This window comes from Papio anubis, chromosome 16 (assembly GCF_008728515.1).
Source record: "Papio anubis isolate 15944 chromosome 16, Panubis1.0, whole genome shotgun sequence".
NCBI classification, from domain to species: domain Eukaryota; kingdom Metazoa; phylum Chordata; class Mammalia; order Primates; family Cercopithecidae; genus Papio; species Papio anubis.
In genome coordinates this window covers 12811822-12835142 of record NC_044991.1, presented here as the reverse complement: position 1 = coordinate 12835142, position 23321 = coordinate 12811822, and the positions used below count along the sequence as shown (strand labels likewise).

The following is a 23321-nucleotide window of genomic DNA, read 5'->3' as shown; positions in this document are numbered from 1 at the left end:
AAAAAAAAAAGAAATAGGCCCGGGTGCTTGGTGGCTCCAGCCTGTCATCTCAGCACTTTGGGAGGAGATAGAAGCGGATCAGAGTCAGGAGATCAGGCGATCCTGACTAACGGGTGAAACCCGTCTCTACTAAAAATACAAAAAAAAAAATACCTGGACATGGTGGCAGACGCCTGTAGTCTCAGCTACTCGGGAGGCTGAGGCAGGAAAATAGCTTGAACCCAGGAGGCGGGAGCTTGCAGTGAGCGGAGATTATGCCACTGCACTCCAGCCTGGGGGACAAAGTGAGACTGTCTCAAAAAAAAAACAAAAAAAGAAGGGAAAATATAGCACAGAGATTTAATACTAACTTGCCACAAGTCATATATTTAGAAGGTGACAGTTATTCATTCAAGAAATATTAAATACCTGTTACACTTACATTCCAACAGTCTTGCTTCTCTCCCCTCTAACTCATACTTTTCTAGGCCCTGAGGGTACATCTGAGTACAAGACAGACAAGATTCCTGACTTCCTAGACTTGGGAGAAGGGTGCAAAAACAGATAAGAAGTGAAAAATAACTTTAAGTCGTGGTAATATTTTTGAAGAAACAGGGACAATGAGATTGGGAGTGACTTGAGATGTTTGTATCTCTGAGTGTTCAAAAGGGAATTTTACTCAGACCTGAGTTTAGTTTCTGGGGCGGTCTTGCCATTTTGTTCTATCATGTATGTGGGTTTGAAAGCACTCTGTGTTTGTTTTATCCAACCTCCAGGAGATCCAAAGCAGGACCTTGCTTATGAACGTCAGTATGAACAGCAAACCTATCAGGTGATCCCTGAGGTGATCAAAAACTTCATCCAGTATTTCCACAAAACTGTCTCAGATTTGATTGACCAGAAAGTGTATGAGCTACAGGCCAGTCGTGTCTCCAGCGATGTCATTGACCAGAAGGTGTATGAGATCCAGGACATCTATGAGAACAGGTATGGACTACTGGCTGAAAGGCCCTCTTTCTGGGTGGGACTGGCCTAGTATTACAGTTCCTACAAATGGGGCGAGCACTTTGTAAACAGTGCTTGGGGGGGTGGTCTTTGTGAGTCCTTGTGGCTAGGGACGTTTTATTTTGTTAGACTTTATTTTATTTATGTGTTTGTTTATTATTTTTTGAGATGGAGTGTCATATGTTGCCCAGGCTGGAGTGCAGTGGCAAGATCTCGGCTCACTGCTACGTCTGCCTCCCGGGTTCAAGTGATTCTCTAGCCTCAGCTTCCCAAGTAGCTGGGACTACAGGCATGTGCCACCATGCCTAGCTACTTTTTTTTGTATTTTTAGTAGAGAGAGAATTTCATCATGTTGGCCAGGCTGGTGTCAAACTCCTGACCTGAAGTGATGCACCCACCTCAGCCTCCCAAAGCGCTGAGATTGCAGGTGTGAGCCACCGCGTCTGGCCTAATTTTTGTACTTTTAGTAGAGACAGGGTTTCATCATGTTGGCCAGGCTGGTTTTGAACTTCTGACCTCAAGTGATGCACCCCCTTCGGCCTCCCAAAGTGCTAGGATTACAAGCGTGAGCCACCATACCCGGCCTGTTGGACTTTATATCCTCAGAAGTTTGTACAAAGCCTAAAATAATATCACTAATAACAATTGTAATAATAGTGATTAGCGTTTATTTTATTTATTTATTTTTTTTGAGTTGGAGTCTTGCACTGATGCCCAGGCTGGAGTGCAGTGGCTTGATCTCGGCTCACTACAAGCTCCGCCTCCCGGGTTCTCACCGTTCTCCTGCCGCAGCCTCCCGAGTAGCTAGGACTACAGGCACCCGCCACCACATCCGGCTAATTTTTTGTATTTTTAGTAGAGATGGGGTTTCACCGTGTTAGCAAGGGTAGTCTTGATCTCCTGACCTTGTGATCCGCCCGCCTCGGCCTCCCAAAGTGCTGGTATTACAGGCGTGAGCCACCGTGCCCAGCCGATTAGCATTTATTGTTATTACCAGGATAGATCTGTCAATGTTCAGTGTGTTCTTTCTGTTTTTTTACTCATTTACCCTTCACAGTAACCCCATGAAGTAGGAGTTTTTCTCATTTTGCAGATGAGAAGACAGCACAGAAATAAGTCATGTAGCTAGTTTAATGGATGTGCTGAGATTTGAACCTGCAGTGTCTGGTACCAGAGCCTAATTTCTGAACTGTGCTATGCAGCCCTTCAATGCATATCAGAGCAAGCTGAACTCTGCAGGTTTTGAGGGGCCGCCATTGTGTAATGGGCATTAGAGATAGGATAGATCAGTCGAAGCTGGGATAGTCAGGAGTGACTTCACCAAGGAAATAGAATTTAAGCAAGTCAGAAGGATGGGGGAGAGAAAGCAAATAGCCAAAGGCCTTTTGGATCAATGAATAGGATCTCTGACATATGTTTTATTTTTTTGTTGTTTTGAAAGAGCTGATTGTAGTTGAAAAGCAAAGGAAACCTCGGACATTGCATGGTTTTAGGCTTCACCCTTGCCACTCTCCTGAGCCTAAGTTCTACTTGGTGTGAACCCCAAGGTCCTTCCCACCCCTGCCACCCATTAGGTTGAGCTGAGAGATCAGCCAGGGGGAAGAGTCACTTATGACTGAGAAGAATTGTTCTGGGGGTTCGTTAGTAAGCAGGAGAGAGAAAGGGAGAAAACCTTGTTCAGAGGTTGAACACCTCCAGCCAAAGAAGGTGTGGCTTCGAGGTCTCTCACCACTAGCAAATGGATCCAAGTCATGCAGCACCAAAAGAGATTAGCAGCCGAAGGTGTTCAAGTGACACAACATCAAAACATGCCACCAATGATGAATCCGTATCTGTACGGGTCTCCAGCAGCCTCGGTTCTTGCCTCCTCACAAGAAGGAATTCGACTGAGGGGCACAAGGCAGAAGAAGAGAGGGAGGCAAGTTTGAGAGCAGGAGTGAAAGTATTAAAAAGCTTTAGAACAGGAATGAAAGAAAGGAAAGGACAGGTGGAAGAGGGCCAGGTGGGTAACCTGAAAGGCAAGTGTGCTGACGTGTGTTTCTTTATTCCCCAGGTCTTTTCTGATTAGAAGCATATAAACCAGTGCCTACAAAACTTAGCTGGGGCATAGTGGCGCATGCCTATAGTCCCAGCTGGTTGGGAGACTGAGGTGGGAGGATTGCTTGAACCTGGGGGGTTGAGGCTGCAGTGAGCTGGTGTGAGGCTGCAGTGAGCTGCGCAGTAGAGCGAGACCCTCTCTGAAAATAAAATTTAAAAATGGACCAGTGATGTTGAATAGAAATATAGCTAGACATGAATGTAATTTTAATTTTTCAGCCAAGTGAAGTGGAGATTTATTTAAAATATTATTTCTGTATGTAATCAGTATTTAAAAATTAAGGGGATATTTGCCCTTTTTTTCTTTATACTAAGTTTCCTAAATCCTGTGCGTATCAGAAATACTTGATTCATACTTAGATTTCATAGAGTTTGTGACTGGAAAAGTAGATTCAAATACTAAAGTAATTCCGAATAGACCTAACAGTTTTCCAATAACTGAGTTAAGTGTTGGTTTTTAAACTTAAATGACAACTAACTGAAATATAAGTTTAACTCTTTGCTTATGTAGTAGCCACATGTAGCTAGTGGCTACTGCATTGGGCAGTGCCGGCAGATACAGATGATAGCTGAAACCAAGCATCTTGTGAGTCTTTCTTTAGGAGAATGTAGTGAAGAAATGCTGGTGCCTTCGGAAGTATGTTTCTTTAGGGATGGGTGGGCAGGCAAAGAAAGGGTCTAGTAAAGGAAGCAGAAAGAAAAGTGAAAAGTAGATAGTAAATTGGCAGAGAAATGTCACAGGAACCAAAAAGTCTGCAGAAGAAACTTTGAGGAAGAGAGTATCACCAAATGTTTTAGTGAGGTCCAGATGAGAAAAAAGCCAGTTGAATTTGGTAACTTGGAGGGCCTTGGTAACCTTAGCAGAGTCAACGTCAATTGAGTGACAGAAGCAACAACCAGAGAGCAGTGAGGTGAGAAAGGGGAATTGATAAGTATAGGGGACACAAAGGGCCATTTAGAAGCTTTGTGTTTTGTTTCTGTGTTTTTTTTGTTTTTTTTTTTTTTTGAGATGGGGTTTCTCTTTGTTGCCCAGTCTAGAGTGCAATGGCACAATCTTAGCTCACTGCAACCTCCGCCTCCTGGCTCCAAGCGATTCTCCTGTCTCAGCCTCCCAGCTAGTTGGGGTTATAGGCGTGCACCACCACGCCTGGCTAATTTTGTATTTTTAGTGGAGACGGGGCTTCACCATGTTGATCAGGCTGGTCTTGAACTCCTAACCTCAAGTGATCCACTCGCCTCAGCCTCCCAGTGTTGAGATTACAGGTGTGAGCCAGCGTGCCTGGCCTGTTTCAGTGTTTCTTTTCTGTTCTATTTCTGTGTTTCTCCCCAACCCCCATCCCGTAGAGACAGAGCCTTCCCATATTGTCCAGGCTTGTCTTGAATTCCTGGGTTCAAGCGATCCCCCTATACTGGCCTCCCAAAGTGATGAGATTACAGGCGTGAGCCATCATGCCTGGCCTGTTCGATGTTTTTTAGGGGAACTTGAGCATGTTTATATGTTGGACTAAAAGAGTCAGAGAAGCAGGAGGGGTGGGGCTTGAGGAGTTTGGAGGAAAGTATTAATAGCTGCTGAGGGGATCAGGAGAAGAAAATTAAACAACCTGTTGCAGGTTTGTCAAGTAGCAGTGTTTGGATTGGATAGGCAGCGGTGTTTAAATTGGATGCTGTAGGTCTGTTGTGGCCTTGGACTGCAGCAGACTGATTTGCTTCTGTACTGATTTGCTTCTGTGTTTGGATGTGCTCCAGGAGATGGAAACGCTATGTGTTGAAGAATGGTGGCCAGAAACGTAGTTCTCATCTCAGGAAACAGCAAGCAGTTAAATATGGCTATAGTTAATGATACAGAGGCAGGAGATTATCCTGAAAAGCTTAATGGGTCCCTAACTGATACAAAAATATTATGTTCTTGTGTTGAGAAAGATTGAAGTGTGGAGTTGGGTTAAGGACAGTTGTGGACTTGAAGGGCTCTGGCCTCAGCTCTGTTTATTTGATATCTTCCCCTTTCTAAGCCTGGGTCTTCATCTGTAAAATGTTAGGATTGGCATTCTCCAGTCCTTTTGGAATTTTAGAGATTTTTTTGCTTAATTTTTAGCTGGACGAAGCTGACTGAAAGATTCTTCAAGAATACACCTTGGCCCGAGGCTGAAGCCATTGCTCCACAGGTTGGCAATGGTAGGTGTGAGCTCTTTATATCTTGTACACTGAGTGGTGTCCAGTGGCCAAGAGTCATTAGACAGAACGCTCAAGAGGTTCTCTGTCTGTCTAGCTCACCGCTTTGTATCCCCCGTGCTTGGTATATAGTAGGGCCTTAGTAAAATAACTTGTTGAAGGCTGGATGATTTAAGAGGGGACAGAGATCTCTCATATGTGGTAAAATTTAGATATTTGTACTGACTTGTTTCTATTTCCCTCTGTAATTTGGGGGTCATTACAGTCACTCTGGAATAAGCTCTCTAGCCTCCCACCTTACACTTTTTTAGATTCTGTCCTTTATATATGAGTGAGGTAGGCAAATCCAACTTCATGATTTTGCTTGTGGATACTCAGCTACCCTAGCACCATTTTTTTTTTTTTTTTAAGATGCAGTCTCGCTCTGTCACCCAGGCTGAAGTGCAGTGGCGCAGTCTCGGCTCACTGCAACCTCTGCCTCCCGGGTTCAAGCGATTCTCCTGGGTTCAAGCAATTCTCCTACCTCAGCCTCCCGAGTAGCTGGAATTACAGGCTCCCGCCACCATGCCCAGCTAATTTTTGTATTTTTAGTAGAGACGGGGTTTCACTATGTTGGCCAGGCTGGTCTCGAACTCCTGACGTCAGGCAATCCACCCACCTCAGCCTCCCAAAGTGCTGGGACTATAGGCATGAACCACTGCACCCGGCCTGCCCAGCTAATTTTTAAAAATTTTTTGTAGATGTGGGGTCACACCTTTGTTGACGTGGCTGATCTTGAACTCCTGACCTCAAGTGATCTTCCCAGAGTTCTGAGATTACAGGCATGAGCCACTGTGCCCAGCCACATTGTCTTGATTATTGTGTTTTTGTAGTAAGTTTTGAAATTGGGAATTGTAAGTCCCCCAACTTTGTTCTTTTTTTTTTTTTTTCCAAGATTGTTTTGACTATTCTGGGTCTCTTGAATTTCCTTATTAATTTTAGGACAGACTTGTCAATTTCTGCAAAGCAGCCAGCTGGAATTTTGAGAGGAATTGCCTAGAATCTGAAGATCACTTTGGGGACTATTGCCGTCCTAACAGTATTAAGTCCTCCAGGCCAGGCGCGGTGGCTCACGCCTGTAATCCCAGCACTTTGGGAGGCCGAGGTGGGTGGATCACGAGGTCAGGAGATGGAGACCATCCTGGCTAACATGGTGAAACCGCGTCTCTACTAAAAATATTTAAAAATTAGCTGGGTGTGGTCACGGGCGCCTGTAATCCCAGCTACTCGGGAGGCAGAGCTTGCAGTGAGCCGAGACTGGGCCACTGCAGTCCAGCCTGGGCAATAGAGCAAGACTCCATCCCCCCCAAAAAAAACACGAAACACAAAAAAAACAGTATTAAGTCCTCCAGTCCATGGATATGGGATGTCTTTGGTTTATTTAGGTCTTTGGTTGCGTTCACCAGTGTTTTGTGTTTTCAGTGTACAAGTCTCTCATTTTGTTTTTTGAATGTTTTTTGCACATTTACTCTTTTTTTTTTTTCTCCCTAAGACAGAGTTAGGAAGTCTCGCTGTGTCACTCAGGCTGGAGTGCAGTGACGTGATCTCTGCTCACTGCAACCTCTGCCTCCTGGGCTCAAGCAGTTCTCCTGCCTCAGCCTCCCGGGTAGCTGGGATTACAGGCGCCCGGCTAATTTTTATATTTTTAGTAGAGATGGTGTTTCACCATGTTGGCCAGGCTGGTTTTGAACTCCTGACCTCAAATGATCCACCCGCCTCAGCCTCCCAAAGTGCTGGGATCACAGGCATGAACCACCACGCCTGGCCTGAACATTTACCCTTAATTGACTAAACACAGAATGAGTTCAAAACTCATTCTGTGGCTGGGTGTTGTGGCTCATGGCTATAATTCTGGCACTTTGGGAAGCTGAGGTGGGAGGGTTACTTGAGGCAGGGAGATTGAGACCAGCCTGAGCGACATAAGGAGACCCCCTTCTCTACAAAAAAAAATTTTTTTTTTGAGACGGAGTCTCACTCTGTTGCCCAGGCTGGAGTGCAGTGGCCGGATCTCGGCTCACTGCAAGTTCCGCCTCCTGGGTTTACGCCATTCTGCCTCGGCCTCCCAAGTAGCTGGGACTACAGGCGCCCGCCACCACGCCCAGCCAGTTTTTTTGTATTTTTTTAGTAGAGACGGGGTTTCACCATGTTAGCCAGGATGGTCTCAATCTCCTGACCTTGTGATCCGCCTGTCTCGGCCTCCCAAAGTGCTGGGATTACAGGCTTGAGCCACCGTGCCCGGCCTAAAAAGAAAAATTTTTTTTGAAAAATTATCCAGGCATGGTGGCACATGCCTGTAGTCCCACCTACTCGGGAGGCTGAGGTGGAAGGATCACTTGAGCCCTAGAGGTCAAGATTGCAGTGAGCCATGATAATACCATTGCACTCCAACCTTGGCAACAGAGCAAGACTCTGTCTTCAAACAAACAACATTCTGAAATTAATATTTTCTTTCTTCCTTTCTTCTTTTTTTTTTTTTTTTTGACACACGGGTCTCACTATGTTGCCCAGGCTGGAGTGTACTGTGATCATGGCTGACTGCAACCTCTGCCTCCTGGGCTCAAGCGATCCTCCCACTTTAGCCTGCCGGGTAGCTGGGACTGTGGGTGCGCACTACCACGCTCTTCTAATTACTCCTGTGTGCTGGTTTATTTATGCACTTGGACGGCAGAAGTCTCTAAATGGAGAAGGGAAATAGATCTGAATGAGATCTTAATTTCATCGACGGAGATTGAGATTGATGGAGTCAAATGAGAAGTGGATTTTCTCATTGCATGTATTCTTGAGGCATATGCATAGCAATTTAGATGTTGTTTAGTCTTCAAAATTACCTTTATTCCTCCCCACCAAAGAGCTAAAGCAGCCAGGATACCCCAGTTTTATGGATAGTGAAGTACCCCTCTGCCATCTCTTTCAGATGCTGTCTTCCTGATATTATACAAAGAATTATACTACAGGCACATATATGCCAAAGTCAGTGTGAGTATTTAAGTGTCGCAGTGTTTTTGTTTTTTTAACTCTGTGCTATTTTTGTCCCTAGAACACAGTCATTTGTTTATATTGGTTCAGTGTCTAGGCGTGATTGGCCTGTTTTTGAGTTTTCTCTTAAGAAATGGTGGAAGGAACAGTTTAACCCAGAAGGCTGTTCCAGACACACCAACCTATATAACCTATGCATTCTTTTAAATTTATCTGTCCCCACAATTCTCCTGGACTGGGCAATCACCCATGCACTGGTTATAGGCTGCCATCCTCATAGGGTATTTCCAGGCACCTGCTGCTGCTTCTGCTTGGGGTTCTTTTTCCCTTCAGAGCACTGAGCCTCCGTTTCTCTGAAATGTACATAACACTGTCACTGTATGCCAAGCACAATGCTAGGCAGTTAGCACACATCTTCACATTTCTCATTCTACTATCAATCGTGCAAAGTTGGCACCTGAGGTGCCAAGAGGTTACTTTTTCTCAAATTCATCCAGCTAGTAAGTGACAAAACTCCTTGACTCTAGACCAGCTTGTTATAACATCAGTGTTCTACACATTATCCCAACTTTGGGCACTTGCTAGATTCTGTTCTTCCTGACTTCTAAATTATAGAGTGCCTAAAGTTTCTTTCTTTTCTTTTTTTTGAAACAGAGTCTCGCTCTGTCGCCCAGGCTGGAGTGCAGTGGCGCAATCTCAGCTCACCGCAAGCTCCACCTCCCAGGTTTATGCCATTCTCTTGCCTTAGCCTCCTGAGTAGCTGGGACTACAGGTGCCCGCTACCATGCCTGGCTGATTTTTTTTGTATTTTTAGTAGTAGAGACGAGGTTTCACCGTGTTAGCCACGATGGTCTCCATCTCCTGACCTCGAGTTCTGCCCGCCTCAGCCTCCCAAAGTGTTGGGATTATAGGCGTGAGCCACTGAGCCCGGCCTAGAGTGCCTGAAGTTTCTTAAAATGCCATCTGTACTATTTAAGGCCAGGCATGGTGGCTTGGGGAGGCTGAGGGCAGATCACCTGAGGTCAGGAGTTTGAGACCAGCCTGGCCAACATGGAGAAACCCTGTTTCTACTAAAAATATAAAAATACAGAAATCAGCTGGGCGTGGTGGCAGGTGCCTGTAATCCCAGCTACTTGGGAGGCTGAGGCAGGAGAATCGCTTGAACCCGGGAAGCGGAGGTTGCAATGAGCCAAGATTGTACCACTGCACTCCAGCCTGGGTGACAGAGCGAGATTTTGTCTCAAAAAAAAAAAAAAAAAAAAATGCCATCTGTGTTATTTATATACACCAATGACTTAATCTCTTATCTCTTTTTTTTTTTTTTTTTTTTTTTTGAGACGGAGTCTCGCTCTGTCACCCAGGCTGGAGTGCAGTGGCCAGATCTCAGCTCACTGCAAGCTCCGCCTCCCGGGTTTACGCCATTCTCCGGCCTCAGCCTCCCGAGTAGCTGGGACTACAGGCGCCCGCCACCTCGCCCGGCTAGTTTTTTGTATTTCTTAATAGAGACGGGGTTTCACCGTGTTAGCCAGGATGGTCTCGATCTCCTGACCTCGTGATCCACCCGTCTCGGCCTCCCAAAGTGCTGGGATTACAGGCTTGAGCCACCGCGCCCGGCCTAATCTCTATCTTTAGCCTCAGTTGCCCCACTGAAGTCCAGACTTGTATATTCAACTGTCAACATCTGCACTTGACTGAGAGTCATGTCAAGCTTAACACATCTAAAACTGAATTCTTATTTTCCCTCTAGTTTTTCCCATGGTAATCATCTCAATAAACGCTACCGTTAATTACCCAGTTATTTGGACTAAAAACCTTGGCATTATTTTTGACTTTTTCTGACATGAAATCCAGCAAATCCTGTTCAGTTCTGTCTTCAACATACTTCTTTTTGTTGTTTTGTTTTATTTTGTTTTGTTTTTGAGACGAAGTCTTGCTTTGTTGTCTAGGCTGGAGTGCAGTGGCATAATCTCGGCTCACTGCAACCTCTGCCTCCTGGGCTCAAGCAATTCTCCTGCCTCAGCCTCCCAAGTAACTGGGATTACAGGCATGCGCCACCACGCCTGGCTGACTTTTGTATTTTTAGTAGAGATGGGGTTTCGCTTGTTGCCCAGGCTGGTCTTGAACTCCTGACCTCAGGTAATCCGCCCGCCTCGGCTTCCCAAAGTGCTAGGATTACAGGCGTGAGCCACTGCACCTGGCCTTCAACATACTTCTTGAATCAGCCACTTTTCACTGCCACACTGCTGCTCACCTAGTTCAAGTCATTATCATCTCTTCCCTGAATTATTGCAGGAGCTGCTTACCTCGTGTCAGTTTCCACTCTTGGCTGTTTATGCTCAACATAATAACCAGCATGATCCTTTTGCTACATGTTTTCATCAGGTCACTCCCTCCCAATCCTACCATGACTTCCCAGCACATTTACTAATTCCAGGTTTTAGCCCTGTTTCCCTTCTCAGTCATTTCCTGAAACTTCCCCTCCCTCCCTGGGCTCCTGGCAATATTCTGTGGCACTTCAGAGTACTTATCTCTTATACATTGTTATTATTTGTTTATTTAGGGGAGGGAGTTTCCTCATCTACTAGAAGGTTAACTCCACCGGGTATGCACGTTGTCTTGTTCACTAATGTAACCAGTACCTAGAAGAATAATGTCCGATCATAATGGTGTTAATTGAGCATGTGTGTGCTTGCATGCATATGTAAATGAAGGAAATTGGCACCAGGATCTCCACCTAAGGAGGTCCTAGTTTCTCACAGTTACTCACCCCTCTTCTTGAGGATCACTTGATAGGTCTAGAACTCCTGCCACAGGAGCCACTGTCAGTAGTGGTAGGTGGAAAAGTGCTTGCTGCCAGAGTAAGGGGCCTTGTCTTTCTGGCATCCCAGTGGGATCTCTGACTACTTTATCTGATAGAAAGTAAAGATACCTGGCTGGGCGCGGTGACTCACGCCTGTAATCCCAGAATTTTGGGAGGCAGAGGTGAGTGGATCACAAGGTCAGGAGTTTGAGACCAGCCTAACTGATATGGTGAAACCCCGTATCTACTAAAAATACAAAAATTAGCCAGGTGTGGTGGGGTGTGCCTGTTGTCCCAGCTACTCGGGAGGCTGAGACGGAGGAATCGCTTGACCCCGGGAGGTGGAGGTTGCAGTGAGCTGAGATCGCAGCACTGCACTCCAGCCTGGGCTACAGAGCAAGACTGTCTCAAAAACAAAAAAGAGTAAAGATTCCTACTGCCATTGATGCTGAAGTTCAGGTGCTTTGTGGATATGCTAAGAGTCTAGCCATTATGTGTACATTGCTTTTTTGGGAACACCATGACACAATAGCCCATAGTATAGCTGCTTTTACCACCTCTAATCTCTCTGTTCAGTCTGTAGATGAAGATTCAGCAGAAGTTTTTTGATGCTATAATCTTTTTATTAGGTACCAGGGCTCCCACATAAATGACCAGTTTTAAGCCCCTGGGGAGTAGTTTTTCATTGAATATGCTTAGATTGTGCTTAATGTATTAAGCACCTTACATAATTTTTTAAAAACATAGATGGGGTCTTGCCATGTTTCCCAGGCTGGTCTCAAACTCCTGGGTTCCGGTGATCTGCTCACCTCAGCCTCCCAAAGTGCTGAGATTATAGGCGTGAGCCACTGCACCCAGCTACGTAATCTTACTTAATTGTGACTAGTCAACAATCTTTTGCCCACATTTTACAGAGAGATTAAATACCTTGTGAGAACCCCACAGTTAAGAGGTGGGACTGACTCCAAAGTTGTTTCTTCTCCATCACAAATACATTGTTCATGGTATGGTTCCCCAGCTCAGAAGCCATCAGTGGTTCTCAGATGCAAGCAACATAAAGCCCAGACCAAGGGTCAGCCACCTTCTCTGTGGAGGGTCAGATAATAAATATTTTACGCTCGCAGGCCATGATGGTTTCTGTCAAATCTGTTCAGCTATGTGTTTGTAGCAGTTATAACCAATATGTAATGAGTGGGTATGTCTGTGTTCCAGTAAAAGTTCTTTATTTACAAAACAGGTGATGGAATAGACTTGCAGGCCCCCTGACCTGGATTGTTGTTTGGCATTGGAAGACTGCTACATTCCTGGCCCATAGTCCAGTGATGCCCGGTGCAGCATTATCTTCTCTAACTCACTAGCCTTTAGGTGCCACAATTTAACTTCTTCGCCTTTGCTAGTGTGGTTTTTTGCTGAAACAGTTTTCCTTCTCTCTGCTTTGCCAGATCATCATGCCTGCTCTGAGGGTCATTTAAGGTCTGTTGCTGTAGAACCTAACCTCATGTTGCAGTATTCAGTGCCTCGACTGCTATAGGACTTTGTCTTCCCTCTCACTTGTGTATTTACATACTACCAAGGAGAGGACTGATACCAATTCTAATGTATTTGTTGACAGCTATCACAGTATACCATGGGTAAAACACATTAAAATTAAATATCTGTATCTTGATATCTCTGTTTTCTTTACAGGGGGGACCTTCCTTGGAGCAGAGGTTTGAATCCTATTACAACTACTGCAATCTCTTCAACTACATTCTTAGTGAGTCTGAGATTTGGCCAAGGGGTTGTGTGTGGTTATGATGAGGTTCAGCATTGGCCTCCAGCTTTTTTTTTTGTTTTTTTTTTTTTTTTAAGCAGGATCTTAATGTGTAGGTGGGAAAAGGGGAGGTCTTGTGATTCATGGTCCTTTTCAGAGAGAAATTACAAAGTATTCTGCAGCCTATGGAATGGGCAGAGTCATTGCTTTGAATCTGACTTTTCTGTGATCTCCTGCACAGATGCCGATGGTCCTGCTCCTCTTGAACTACCCAACCAGTGGCTCTGGGATATCATCGATGAGTTCATCTACCAGGTATCTGGTCAGCCTTAGCCTAATTTGAAGTAACTGGTCCATGCCACGAATAGCTGTTACTATTGTTTTTGTTAAAAAGCTGCATGGTGTAAAAATATCCCCATTATAGTATAAAATACCCCATGGCAGTAGACTCCAGTTTCAATTAGCTTTCTGAAGAGAAAGTGAAGCCTAAGCTCTCCAGATAGGAAGCTGGAAGTCGATAAGTTCAGCTCCTGACGGTCATCAGGCTCTTACTTGACCTTGTTAGGTGGTCTGGCTGGAAGAACACAGGCTTTGGAGCCAGGTGGAAGTGGATTCTAACCTGAGTGCTGCCACCTGCTGGTAGCTCTGTAACAGGGATGTGCTACTTAAACTAGGAGCCTCACTTTCTTTTTTTTCTTTTTTTTTTGAGACGGAGTCTCGCTCTGTCGCCCAGGCTGGGGTGCAGTGGCTGGATCTCAGCTCACTGCAAGCTCCACCTCCCGGATTTACGCCATTCTCCTGCCTCAGCCTCCCGAGTAGCTGGGACTACAGGCGCCCGCCACCTCGCCCGGCTAGTTTTTTGTATTTTTTAGTAGAGACGGGGTTTCACCGTGTTAGCCAGGATGGTCTCCATCTCCTGACCTAGTGATCCGCCCATCTCGGTCTCCCAAAGTGCTGGGATTACAGGCGTGAGCCACCGCACCCGGCTGCCTCACTTTCTTTACTCACACAATGGAAATGTTCTGTACCTTTTTTTTTTTTTTTTTTGGCGTGATCTCGGCTCACTGCAAGCTCTGCCTCCCGGGTTCACGCCATTCTCCCGCCTCAGCCTCCCAAGTAGCTGAGACTACAGGCGCCCGCCACCACGCCCGGCTAGTTTTTTGTATTTTTAGTAGAGACGGGGTTTCACCATGTTAGCCAGGATAGTCTCGATCTCCTGACCTCATGATCCACCCGCCTCGGCCTCCCAAAGTGCTGGGATTACAGGCTTGAGCCACCGCGCCCGGCCTTTTTTTTTTTTTTAAGAGGGTCTCATTCTGTTACTCAGGCTAGAGTGCAGTGGTGTGATAATAGCTTACTGCAGGCTAGAACTCCTGGGCTCAAGTGATTTTCCCACCTCAGCCACCTGAGTAGCTGCCACTACAAGGCCCGGATATTTATATTACTGTGGAGATGAGGGTCTTGCTGTGTTGCCCATGCTGGTCTTGAACTCCTGGCCTCAAGTGAGCCTCTTGATTTGGCCTCCCAAAGTGAGCCACCATGCCCAGCCATCTATATCTTGATTGTGGTGGTGGTTACTTAAGTGTATGCTTGATCAGAATACAATAGAACATTTTCATCACAATGAGAATATCACCTGCCTCAGAAGTTACTGTTCAAGGTCGACTAAGAACTGTGCCAAATGCAAATAAAGGACAGCAGCTGTGTGGCCTGGGGGTGAAAGTTCAGATTTTTGCTGTTTACTGGCCTTTTTTTTTTTTTATCTTTCGAGATGGAGTCTCGCTCTATTACCCAGGCTGGAATACAGTGGCGTGATCCTGGCTCACTGCAACCTCTGCCTCGTGGGTTCAAACGATTCTCTTGTCTCGGCCTCCCAAGTAGCTGGGATTACAAGCACCCACCACCATGCCCGGCTAATTTTTGTATTTTTAGTAGAGACGGGGTTTCTCCATGTTGGCCAGGCTGGTCTTGAACTCCTGACCTCAGGTGATCCACCGTCCTCGGCCTCCCAAAGTGCTGGGATTACAGGAGTGAGCCACCGCGCCTGGTTTACTGGCCCATTTTAAAATGGTAACATGTTCTGTTGTGGGCACATTACTTAACCACACTGTGCATTGGTTTCCCCATCTCTAAAACAGGAATTGCTGTGAATGTTACTGAGATACTACGTATAAAGTGCTTAGGATAGTGCCTGTCACAGAATAATTAATACATGTTGCCTGTTCATTGTGATGATGTTCAGTGCCATCATTATTCTTTTCCATCTTATTTAGCCCAGTCTTTCTATTTAAAAATACAAACTACAAGGTTGCTCACAACTGTAATCCCAGCATTTTTGGGGCCAAGGCAGTAGGATCTCTTCAGTTCTGGAGTTCGAGAAATAGAGACTACAAAACATAAAATAGACTGGGCGTGGTGGCTCTTGCCTGTAATCCGAACACTTTGGGAGGCCTAGGCGGGCGGATCACGAGGTCTGAGATGGAGACTATCCTGGCCACGATGGTGAAACACCATCTCTACTAAAATACAAAAAATCAGCCGGGCATGGTGGTGTGCGCCTGTAGTCCTAGCTACTCGTGAGGCTGAGGCAGGGGAATCACTTAAACCCGGGAGGCGGAGATTGCTGTGAGCCGAAATCTTGCCACTGCACTCCAGCCTGGCGACAGAGTGAGACCCGGTCTCAGAAAAAAAAAAAAAAAGTATGTCATTTGACAAAATAAAATTCTTTTCCCCCTTTGTGCTCTGTCTATAGCTCTAACTGGTTATTTCAGGATAAATTGGTATCTTAATAAAGATGTTATTGGAACTCCATAAACCAGGGAGACGTTGGGTATACAAAGTGCTGAAGTGTTAGGAGTGGTGAGCTGAGAAAAACCTTCATAGTGCTCCTTGAGAAAGAGGCTTCCTGCTCAAGATTAAGCTTCAGTGCCTTTTATAGCAAAGACCACAAACTGCACTAGCCTTGTTTTCCCTCTGGCTCCTTGGCTTGTGACATCCTCTTATTTGGAATACTTATAGATGAATAGCAGTCCTTTTGACTTAGAGCAAATGAAGAAGGATCATCTGTGCTGATTTTCTTTATCCCTCTTAAGATAATCATAATTCCCTGGGCTTAACCGGTGTTCTCGTTAAGGGGCTTACGGTGCTTTCTAACAAAGACTGTCCAGTGAGGGTCAGTGAGTGCCTGGTGTATTTCCTCCTGGCCAGGTAGATGCCACATGGGGTAGGTGGCTCTTCCTTGCCACTCTCTTTCATTGGTTTTTGTTTTTTCAAACTACAGATACAGTGAAAGTGCCTGCCTTCCTTGCTTTTGCAGAGGTATCAATTACTGTCTGGAAGGAAAGGCACCTTGTTGATGTCTCTCAGGCATTTACGTAAACATGACTATATAAAGAGAGATCGCCTCAAAAATGGTTACGTACTCTATCGTGCTATTTGTTGTGACTTGTTAACACTTAAACCATGTTTTCATAGACCTGACTTGTTCTTTTACTGCAGTATGTGTGCTGTGGGTATACCATGCCTCCGATGATGAACGTTTGGGTTGTCAGTTTCCACAGTTACAGACAGTGAATCAATGAATATCCATGTATATGTTATACGTAGGCAAATTTTTAGGGATCACTACCTAGAAGTAGAATTGTGGCTTGAACGATACTTACTTTTTAAGTTTTTTAAAGTCAGCTTACTGAGGTGTAGTTTTTTTCTTTATTTAAGTAAAGATGAGCCACCAGCTCGTGCCTGTTAATCCCAGCACTTTGGGAGGCCGAGGCAGGCAGATCATGAGGTCAGGAGTTCGAGACCAGCCTGACCAACATGGTGAAACCGCCGTCTTTACTAAAAATACAAAAAAATTAGCCGGGCATGGTGACGAGTACCTGTAATCCCAGCTACTCAGGAGGCTGAGACAGAAGAATTGCTTGAAACCGGGAGGCGGAGGTTGCAGTGAGCTGAGATTGTACCACTGCTCTCTAGCCTGGGCGATAAAGTGAGACTCCGTCTCAAAAAAAAAAAAAAAAAAAAACAGATGTGAACCACCATGCCCAGCCACGAAGTGTAGTTTATACAATAAAGTGTACCAGTTATCAGTGTACAGTTGATGAGATTTGACAAATGTGTACAGTGCCACAATCAAGATAAAGAACATTTCAATCACTTTGAATTATAATAAATAGTAATATATTGCCCCACCAATGGGCTGTATCAAATTATGCTACTACCAGCGGTGTTTGAGAGCAACTGTTGGTTTTTCTGTTTGTTTGTTTAAGAGATGGGGGTCTTGCCTTTATGGTCCAGGGTGGAGTGCAGTGGTGTGATCACAGCTCATTGCAGCCTTGACCTCCTGGGATCAAGCAGTCCTCCCACCTTAGCCTCCTGAGTAGCTGTGACTACAGGTGCACCCAGCTGATTTTTAATTTGTTGCAGAGATGGGATCTTGAACTCCTGGGATCAAGTAGTTCTCCCTCTTCAGCCTCCAAAAGTGCTGGGGTTATAGACATGAGCCACCACACCTAGCCAAGAGCAACTGTTTTCTATACTGGATATTATCAGTCTGTCTAATTTTTGTCAGTTCAGTGGGAAAGAAATGATAATTCATACTTTTCTGGCCCGGCACAGTGGCTCATGCCTGTAATCCCAGCACTCTGGGAGGCCGAGGTGGCAGATCACTTGAGGCCAGGAGTTCGAGACCATCCTGGCCAACATGGTGAATCCCCGTCTCTACTAAAAATACAAAAATTAGCTGGATGTGATGGCGCATGCCTGTACTCCCAGCTCTCCAGGGGCTGAGGGGTGAGAATCACTTGAACCTGAGAGGCGGAGGTTGCAATGAGCCAATATCACACTACTGCACTCCACCCTGGGCAATAGAGTGAGACCCCTTCTCAAAAATGAAAAAAAAAATCGGCCAAGGCGGGCGGATCACGAGGTCAAGAGATAGAGACCATCCTAGCTAACACAATGAAACCCCATCTCTACTAAAAATACAAAAAAAAATTAGCTAGGCATGGTGGTGGGCGCCTGTAGTCCCAGCTACTCGGGAGGCTGAGGCAGGAGAATGGCATGAACCCAGGAGGCGGAGCTTGCAGTGAGCCGAGATCGTGCCGCTGCATTCTAGACTGGTTGACAGAGCAAGACTCCGTCTCAAAAAAAAAGAAAAAAAAAAATCATACTTTTCTGATTTCTCAAGTTAATCATCAATTTTGTTTTCTTTGAAGTAATCATCACTGTTTTCTATTTGATTACTTTTTTTATTGCATTATGAGAATTCTTTTTTTTTTTGGTTTACGCCATTCTCCTGCCTCAGCCTCCCGAGTAGCTGGGACTACAGGCGCCCACCACCTCGCCCGGCTAGTTTTTTGTATTTTTTAGTAGAGAGGGGGTTTCACCGTGTTAGCCAGGATGGTCTCGATCCCCTGACCTCGTGATCCGCCCATCTCGGCCTCCCAAAGTGCTGGGATTACAGGCTTGAGCCACCGCGCCCGGCCATTATGAGAATTCTTTGTGGGATTTTTTTTTTTTTTTTTTTTTTTGAGACAGAGTCTTTTTCACCCAGGCTGGAGTGCAGTGGCACGATCTCTGCTCACTGCAATTTCCACCTCCTGTGTTCAAGCGATTTTCCTGCCTCAGTCTCCCGAGTAGCTGGATTATAGGTGTGTACCACCACGCCCTGCTAATTTTTTTTTTTTTTTTTGTATTTTTTGTAGAGATGGGGTTTCACCATGTTGGCCAGGCTGGTTTTGAACTCCTGACCTCAAGTGATCTGCCCATGTCGGCCTCCCAAAGTGCTTGGATCACAGGTGTAAGCGCCACCACACCCAGCCTGAGAATTCTTTATATATTCTGGATATTCTTTTTTTTTTTTTTTTTTTTTTTTTCTCCTGAGACAGAGTCTTGCTCTGTCACCCAGGCTGGAGTGCAGTGGCACGATCTCAGCTCACTGCAACCTCCGCCTCCCAGGGTCAAGCGATTCTCCTGCCTCAGCCTCCTGAGTAGCTGGGATTACAGGCACGTGCCACCATGCCTGGCTATTTTAGTTGTTGTGTTTTGTGGAGGTTTTTTTTTTTTTTTTTTTGAGATGGAGGTTTGCTCTTGTTGCCCAGGCTGCAGTACAATGGTGCGATCTCGGCTCACCACAACCTCCACCTCTGAGATTCAAGCGATTCACCTGCCTCAGCCTCCCGAGTAGCTGGGATTACAGGCATGTATCACCACACCTGGCTAATTTTGTATTTTTAGTACAGATGGGGTTTCTCCATGTTGGTCAGGCTGGGGTCGAACTCCGGACCTCAGGTAATCCGCCTGCATCAGCCTCCCAAAGTGCTGGGATTACAGGCGTGAGCCCCCGCACCCAGCCTATTTTTGTATTTTTAGTAGAGACGGGGTTTCACCAAGTTGGCCAAGCTGGTCTCAAACTCTTGATCTCGTGATCCGTCCACCTCAGCTTCTCAAAGTGCTGGGGTTATAGGCGTGAGCCACTGTGCTTGGCATATTCTTTGTTTTTGTATTATAAGATTAGCAATTTTTTGTCCCACACTCTAGAATAAGATAATTTTTTGTGTTTTGAGACAGAGTTTTACTCTGTCACCCACACTGGAATGCAGTGGCACAACCTCACCTCATTGCACCCTCTGCCTCCTGGGCTCAGGCAGTGCCCCCACCTCAGCCTCCTTAGTAGTGGAGACTACAGGCGCCTGCCACCATTCCTGGCTAATTCATTTGTTTTTGTTTTTGTTTTTTTTTTTTTGAGACGGAGTCTCGCTCTGTTGCCCAGGCTGGAGTGCAGTGGCCGGATCTCAGCTCACTGCAAGCTCCGCCTCCCGGGTTCACGCCATTCTCCTGCCTCAGCCTCCTGAGTAGCTGAGACTACAGGCGCCCGCCACCTCGCCCGGCTAGCTTTTTGTATTTTTTAGTAGAAACGGGGTTTCACCCTGTTAGCCAGGATGGTCTCGGATCTCCTGGACCTCGATCCTCGCCTCGGCCTCCCAAAGTGCTGGGATTACAGGCTTGAGCCACCAGCCTGGCCTCATTTGTATTTTTTATAGCTTTGGGGTTGCCATGTTTCCCAGGCTGGTCTTGAGCTCCTGTACTCAAGTGATCTGCCTACCTCAGCTTCCCAAAGTGCTAGGATTACAGGGGTGAGCCACTGATCCCTGCTGGAATAGTTGAAGAACAGTCTTAGAGCTTCTAAGGACCTAGGTTTTAGGTCTGTGATTTCCAAACCTGATGCACACCAGATTCAACCAGAGAACTTAAAAAAATTGAGTAGGCAGGTCTGTTGTGTTCCATCTATGTGACTGATGGAGCCAGGCCAGCAGTGCTTCCAGGTTCTACTTCTGTCCCAAACGGATTCCTGTGGCCTGTCTTCTCTGTGTTCCTTGTTCTTGGCCAGATGACTCTGGTTGAGAGTGGTAGAGAGGACATAGTCTGGGAACTGATGGTCAGCTGTGGTAGGGAAGGCTCACACGTGCAGATACCTACTACCACATCACCGCTCATAACCCAGGCCGTGCCACGGTCTAGCTGCATCTGAATAGATGGTACAAGAGCCCCTGGGGTGTTTCTGGTGACCAGCTCTACTGCATTGTGAGGCCCAGAGATAGGAAGTGACTTCAGGTTGTGTTTGACTCCAGATTGGATGTTTTTACCACAGACTACCTCTAATCCTAGAGATTTTTACTTCACTGTGTAGTATAACATTCAGTAATGAACAAAATTCACAAGTTAGTCAAAGACGGCTTTGAAAAACAGTGTACAGAATGGTTTAGAATGAGAAGTGGACGTCTCAATCACCTCGCCCCGTCCAGAGCCAGAGCATTGCCTCGTTTTCAGCATTATGCACATGGACGATCACTTTGGGCTTATACCACTACTGCATATTTCCTTTCTTCCTCAACAGTTTCAGTCATTCAGTCAGTACCGCTGTAAGACTGCCAAGAAGTCAGAGGAGGAGATTGACTTTCTTCGTTCCAATCCCAAAATCTGGAATGTTCACAGTGTCCTCAATGTCCTTCATTCCCTGGTAGACAAATCCAACATCAACCGACAGTTGGAGGTATACACAAGCGGAGGTGAGTGCAGCAGGCCGACAGCTGCGGCCTGTGAATTTCCAGCTGCTTGCCGTCTGTTCTAAATGAATAGAATCTTGCAAGTAAAGCAGATGAGTCACCATGTCTTAGATGGTGGTCTGTTGACTCTTTGTAGGTGCTCGAGTACAAACAGTAGCAGAGTATTCATGCTGGGGGCTCTGGGGCTTGGGAGTCCGTTGGCCAACACACTGAACCAGCATGTTGAGATTTACGTTTGTAAACACTTCTACTGTGTCTCCAGTGCTTTTGTTTAGATAAGCACTTCTCACACGTGTTGGTGTCAGAGCCACTTTACCCTGTTAAAATATTGAGAACAACAAAATGTATCTATACTTAAAAAAATTTTTTTTTTTTTTTTAAGTGAAGAGTGGCGTTCTTGCTGGTCTCTCTGGCTTCATACAAGTTAGCTGGCTTCTCATTTCTGCTTCTGCATTCAATCTGTTGCAGTGTGTTCTTTTGTTTGAAGCACATGAAGAAAATCTGACCCAGGCACTGTGGCTCACACCTGTAATCCCAGCACTTTGGGAGGCTTAGGCAGAAAGATCGCTTGAGCCCAGGAGCTTGAGATCAGCCTGGGCAATATAGTGAGACTTTGTCTCAAAAAAAGTGTTTAAATTGGCCGAGCATGGTGGGTGGGGTGCCCCTGGAGTCCCAGCTACTTGGGAGACTGAGGTGGGGGGATTGCTTGAGCCCAGGAAGCAAAGGTTGCAGTGAACTGAGATCACACCACTGTACTCTAGCCTGGGCTACAGAGCGAGAGGTTATCTGGAAAAAAAAAAAAAAAGAAAGAAAGAAAATCTGGCTTCACGCAGATAGAGAAAGGAAGGAGTTTTTTGTTGTTTGTTTTTGAGACAGGGTCTTGCTGTGTCACCCAGTCTGGTCTTGGACTCCTTGGCTCAAGCAATCCTGCCTTGGCCTCCCAAAAGTGCCAGGATTATTGGAGAGGATTTTCTTTGATACTACACCATGTAGTAGTATGTATAGGTTGAATATTACTGATTTGAAAATTTGAAGTCTGAAATGCTCCGAAATCTGACTTTTTGAGCACCCACATGACACCGTAACTGGAAAATTCTACCCCCAAGCCCATGTGACCAGTTGCAGCCAGAACTTTATTTCATGCACAAAAGTTATTTAAAAGATTATAATAAAATTACTTTCAGTCTGTGTGTATAAGACATATATGAAAAATAATTGAATTTTATGTTCAGATTTGAATCCTATCCTTAAGATACCTCATTAGGGCTAGGTGCCATGACTCACGCCTATAATCCTAGCACTTTGGGAGGCCGAGGCGGGCAGATCACCTGAAGTCAGGAGTTCAAGACCATCCTGGTCAACATGGTAAAACCTCATCTCTACTAAAAATACAAAAAATTAGCCGGGCTTGGTGGTGGGCACCTATAATCCCATCTACTTGGGAGGCTGAGACAGGAGAATCATTTGAACCAGGGAGGCAGAGGTTGCAGTGAGCCGAGATGGCACCACTGCACTCCAGCTTGGGCAACAGAGTGAGACTCCGTCTCAAAAAAAAAAAAAAAGATATATCATTAGATGTAGGCGGATATTAAAAGTTGCAAATCCAGAACTCTTCTGGTCACAAGCATTTATAGAAGTATACTCACCCTGTACTTTGAAATCACCATTGGTAGTTTCATACAGATTAGGTGCACTGAGGAATCTGAAACTGTATTAGTGAATTTTTCTTTTGTTATATTAACGTTATTGGTCACTCCTGTAATTTGAATGAGTTCCTTATATCCATGTGTGACTTTTTTTTCCTGAAACAGAATCTACTCTGTTACTTAGGCAGAGTGCAGTGTCATGATCTCAACTCACTGCAACCTCTGCCTCCGGGTTCAAGCAATTCTCCTGTTTCAGCCTCCCAGGATATAGAAAGGAAGGATTACAGGCACGCACCACCACACCCAGCTGATTTTTGTATTTTTAGTAGAACAGAGTTTGACCATGTTGGCCAGGCTGCTCTTGAACCCCCGAGCTCAAGTGATCTGCCTGCCTCGGCCTCCCAAAGTGCTGGGGTTACAGGCGTGAGTCACTGTGCCTGGCCATGTGTGATTTTTTAAAAAAAACTTGGTTCACTGAGTTATAAAGATCTTCCAAATGTTAACACATTTTATTACATTTTTTTTAAAAAGTCACATTTGTTACTTTTGCCACTGACATCAGGTAAGCATTTATTCGTCAGCTATAGAGCTTGTAGTGGCAGATACAAGTTTTACAAAATTCCATTTTTGCTTAATAGCTTGAATTTTTATTTATTTTGAGATGGGGTCTCACTCTGTCACCCAGGCTGAAGTGCGGTGGCAAAATCATGGCTCACTGCATCCTCGACCTCCTGGGCTCAAGTGATCCTCCTACCTCAACCTCCTGAGTAGCTAGGACCACAGATGTGCAC

At 45.5% G+C, this 23321-nt stretch overlaps 1 protein-coding gene across 2 annotated transcripts in view; it reads left to right on the top strand.

The window, feature by feature from the left end:
• EIF3L (eukaryotic translation initiation factor 3 subunit L) overlaps window positions 1-23321 on the top strand; it is a 43829-nt gene that overhangs the window by 2259 nt on the left and 18249 nt on the right. Inside the window, exons 3-8 of one of the 2 annotated variants that reach the window (XM_003905521.4) lie at window positions 756-966; window positions 5174-5253; window positions 8204-8265; window positions 12752-12821; window positions 13060-13133; window positions 20716-20887. In XM_003905521.4, coding sequence (XP_003905570.2) covers window positions 756-966; window positions 5174-5253; window positions 8204-8265; window positions 12752-12821; window positions 13060-13133; window positions 20716-20887 — 669 coding nt within the window. Of the gene's footprint in view, window positions 1-755; window positions 967-5173; window positions 5254-8203; window positions 8266-12751; window positions 12822-13059; window positions 13134-20715; window positions 20888-23321 lie in introns of those variants that run through there. The other variant, XM_031656314.1, reaches the window with a different exon arrangement.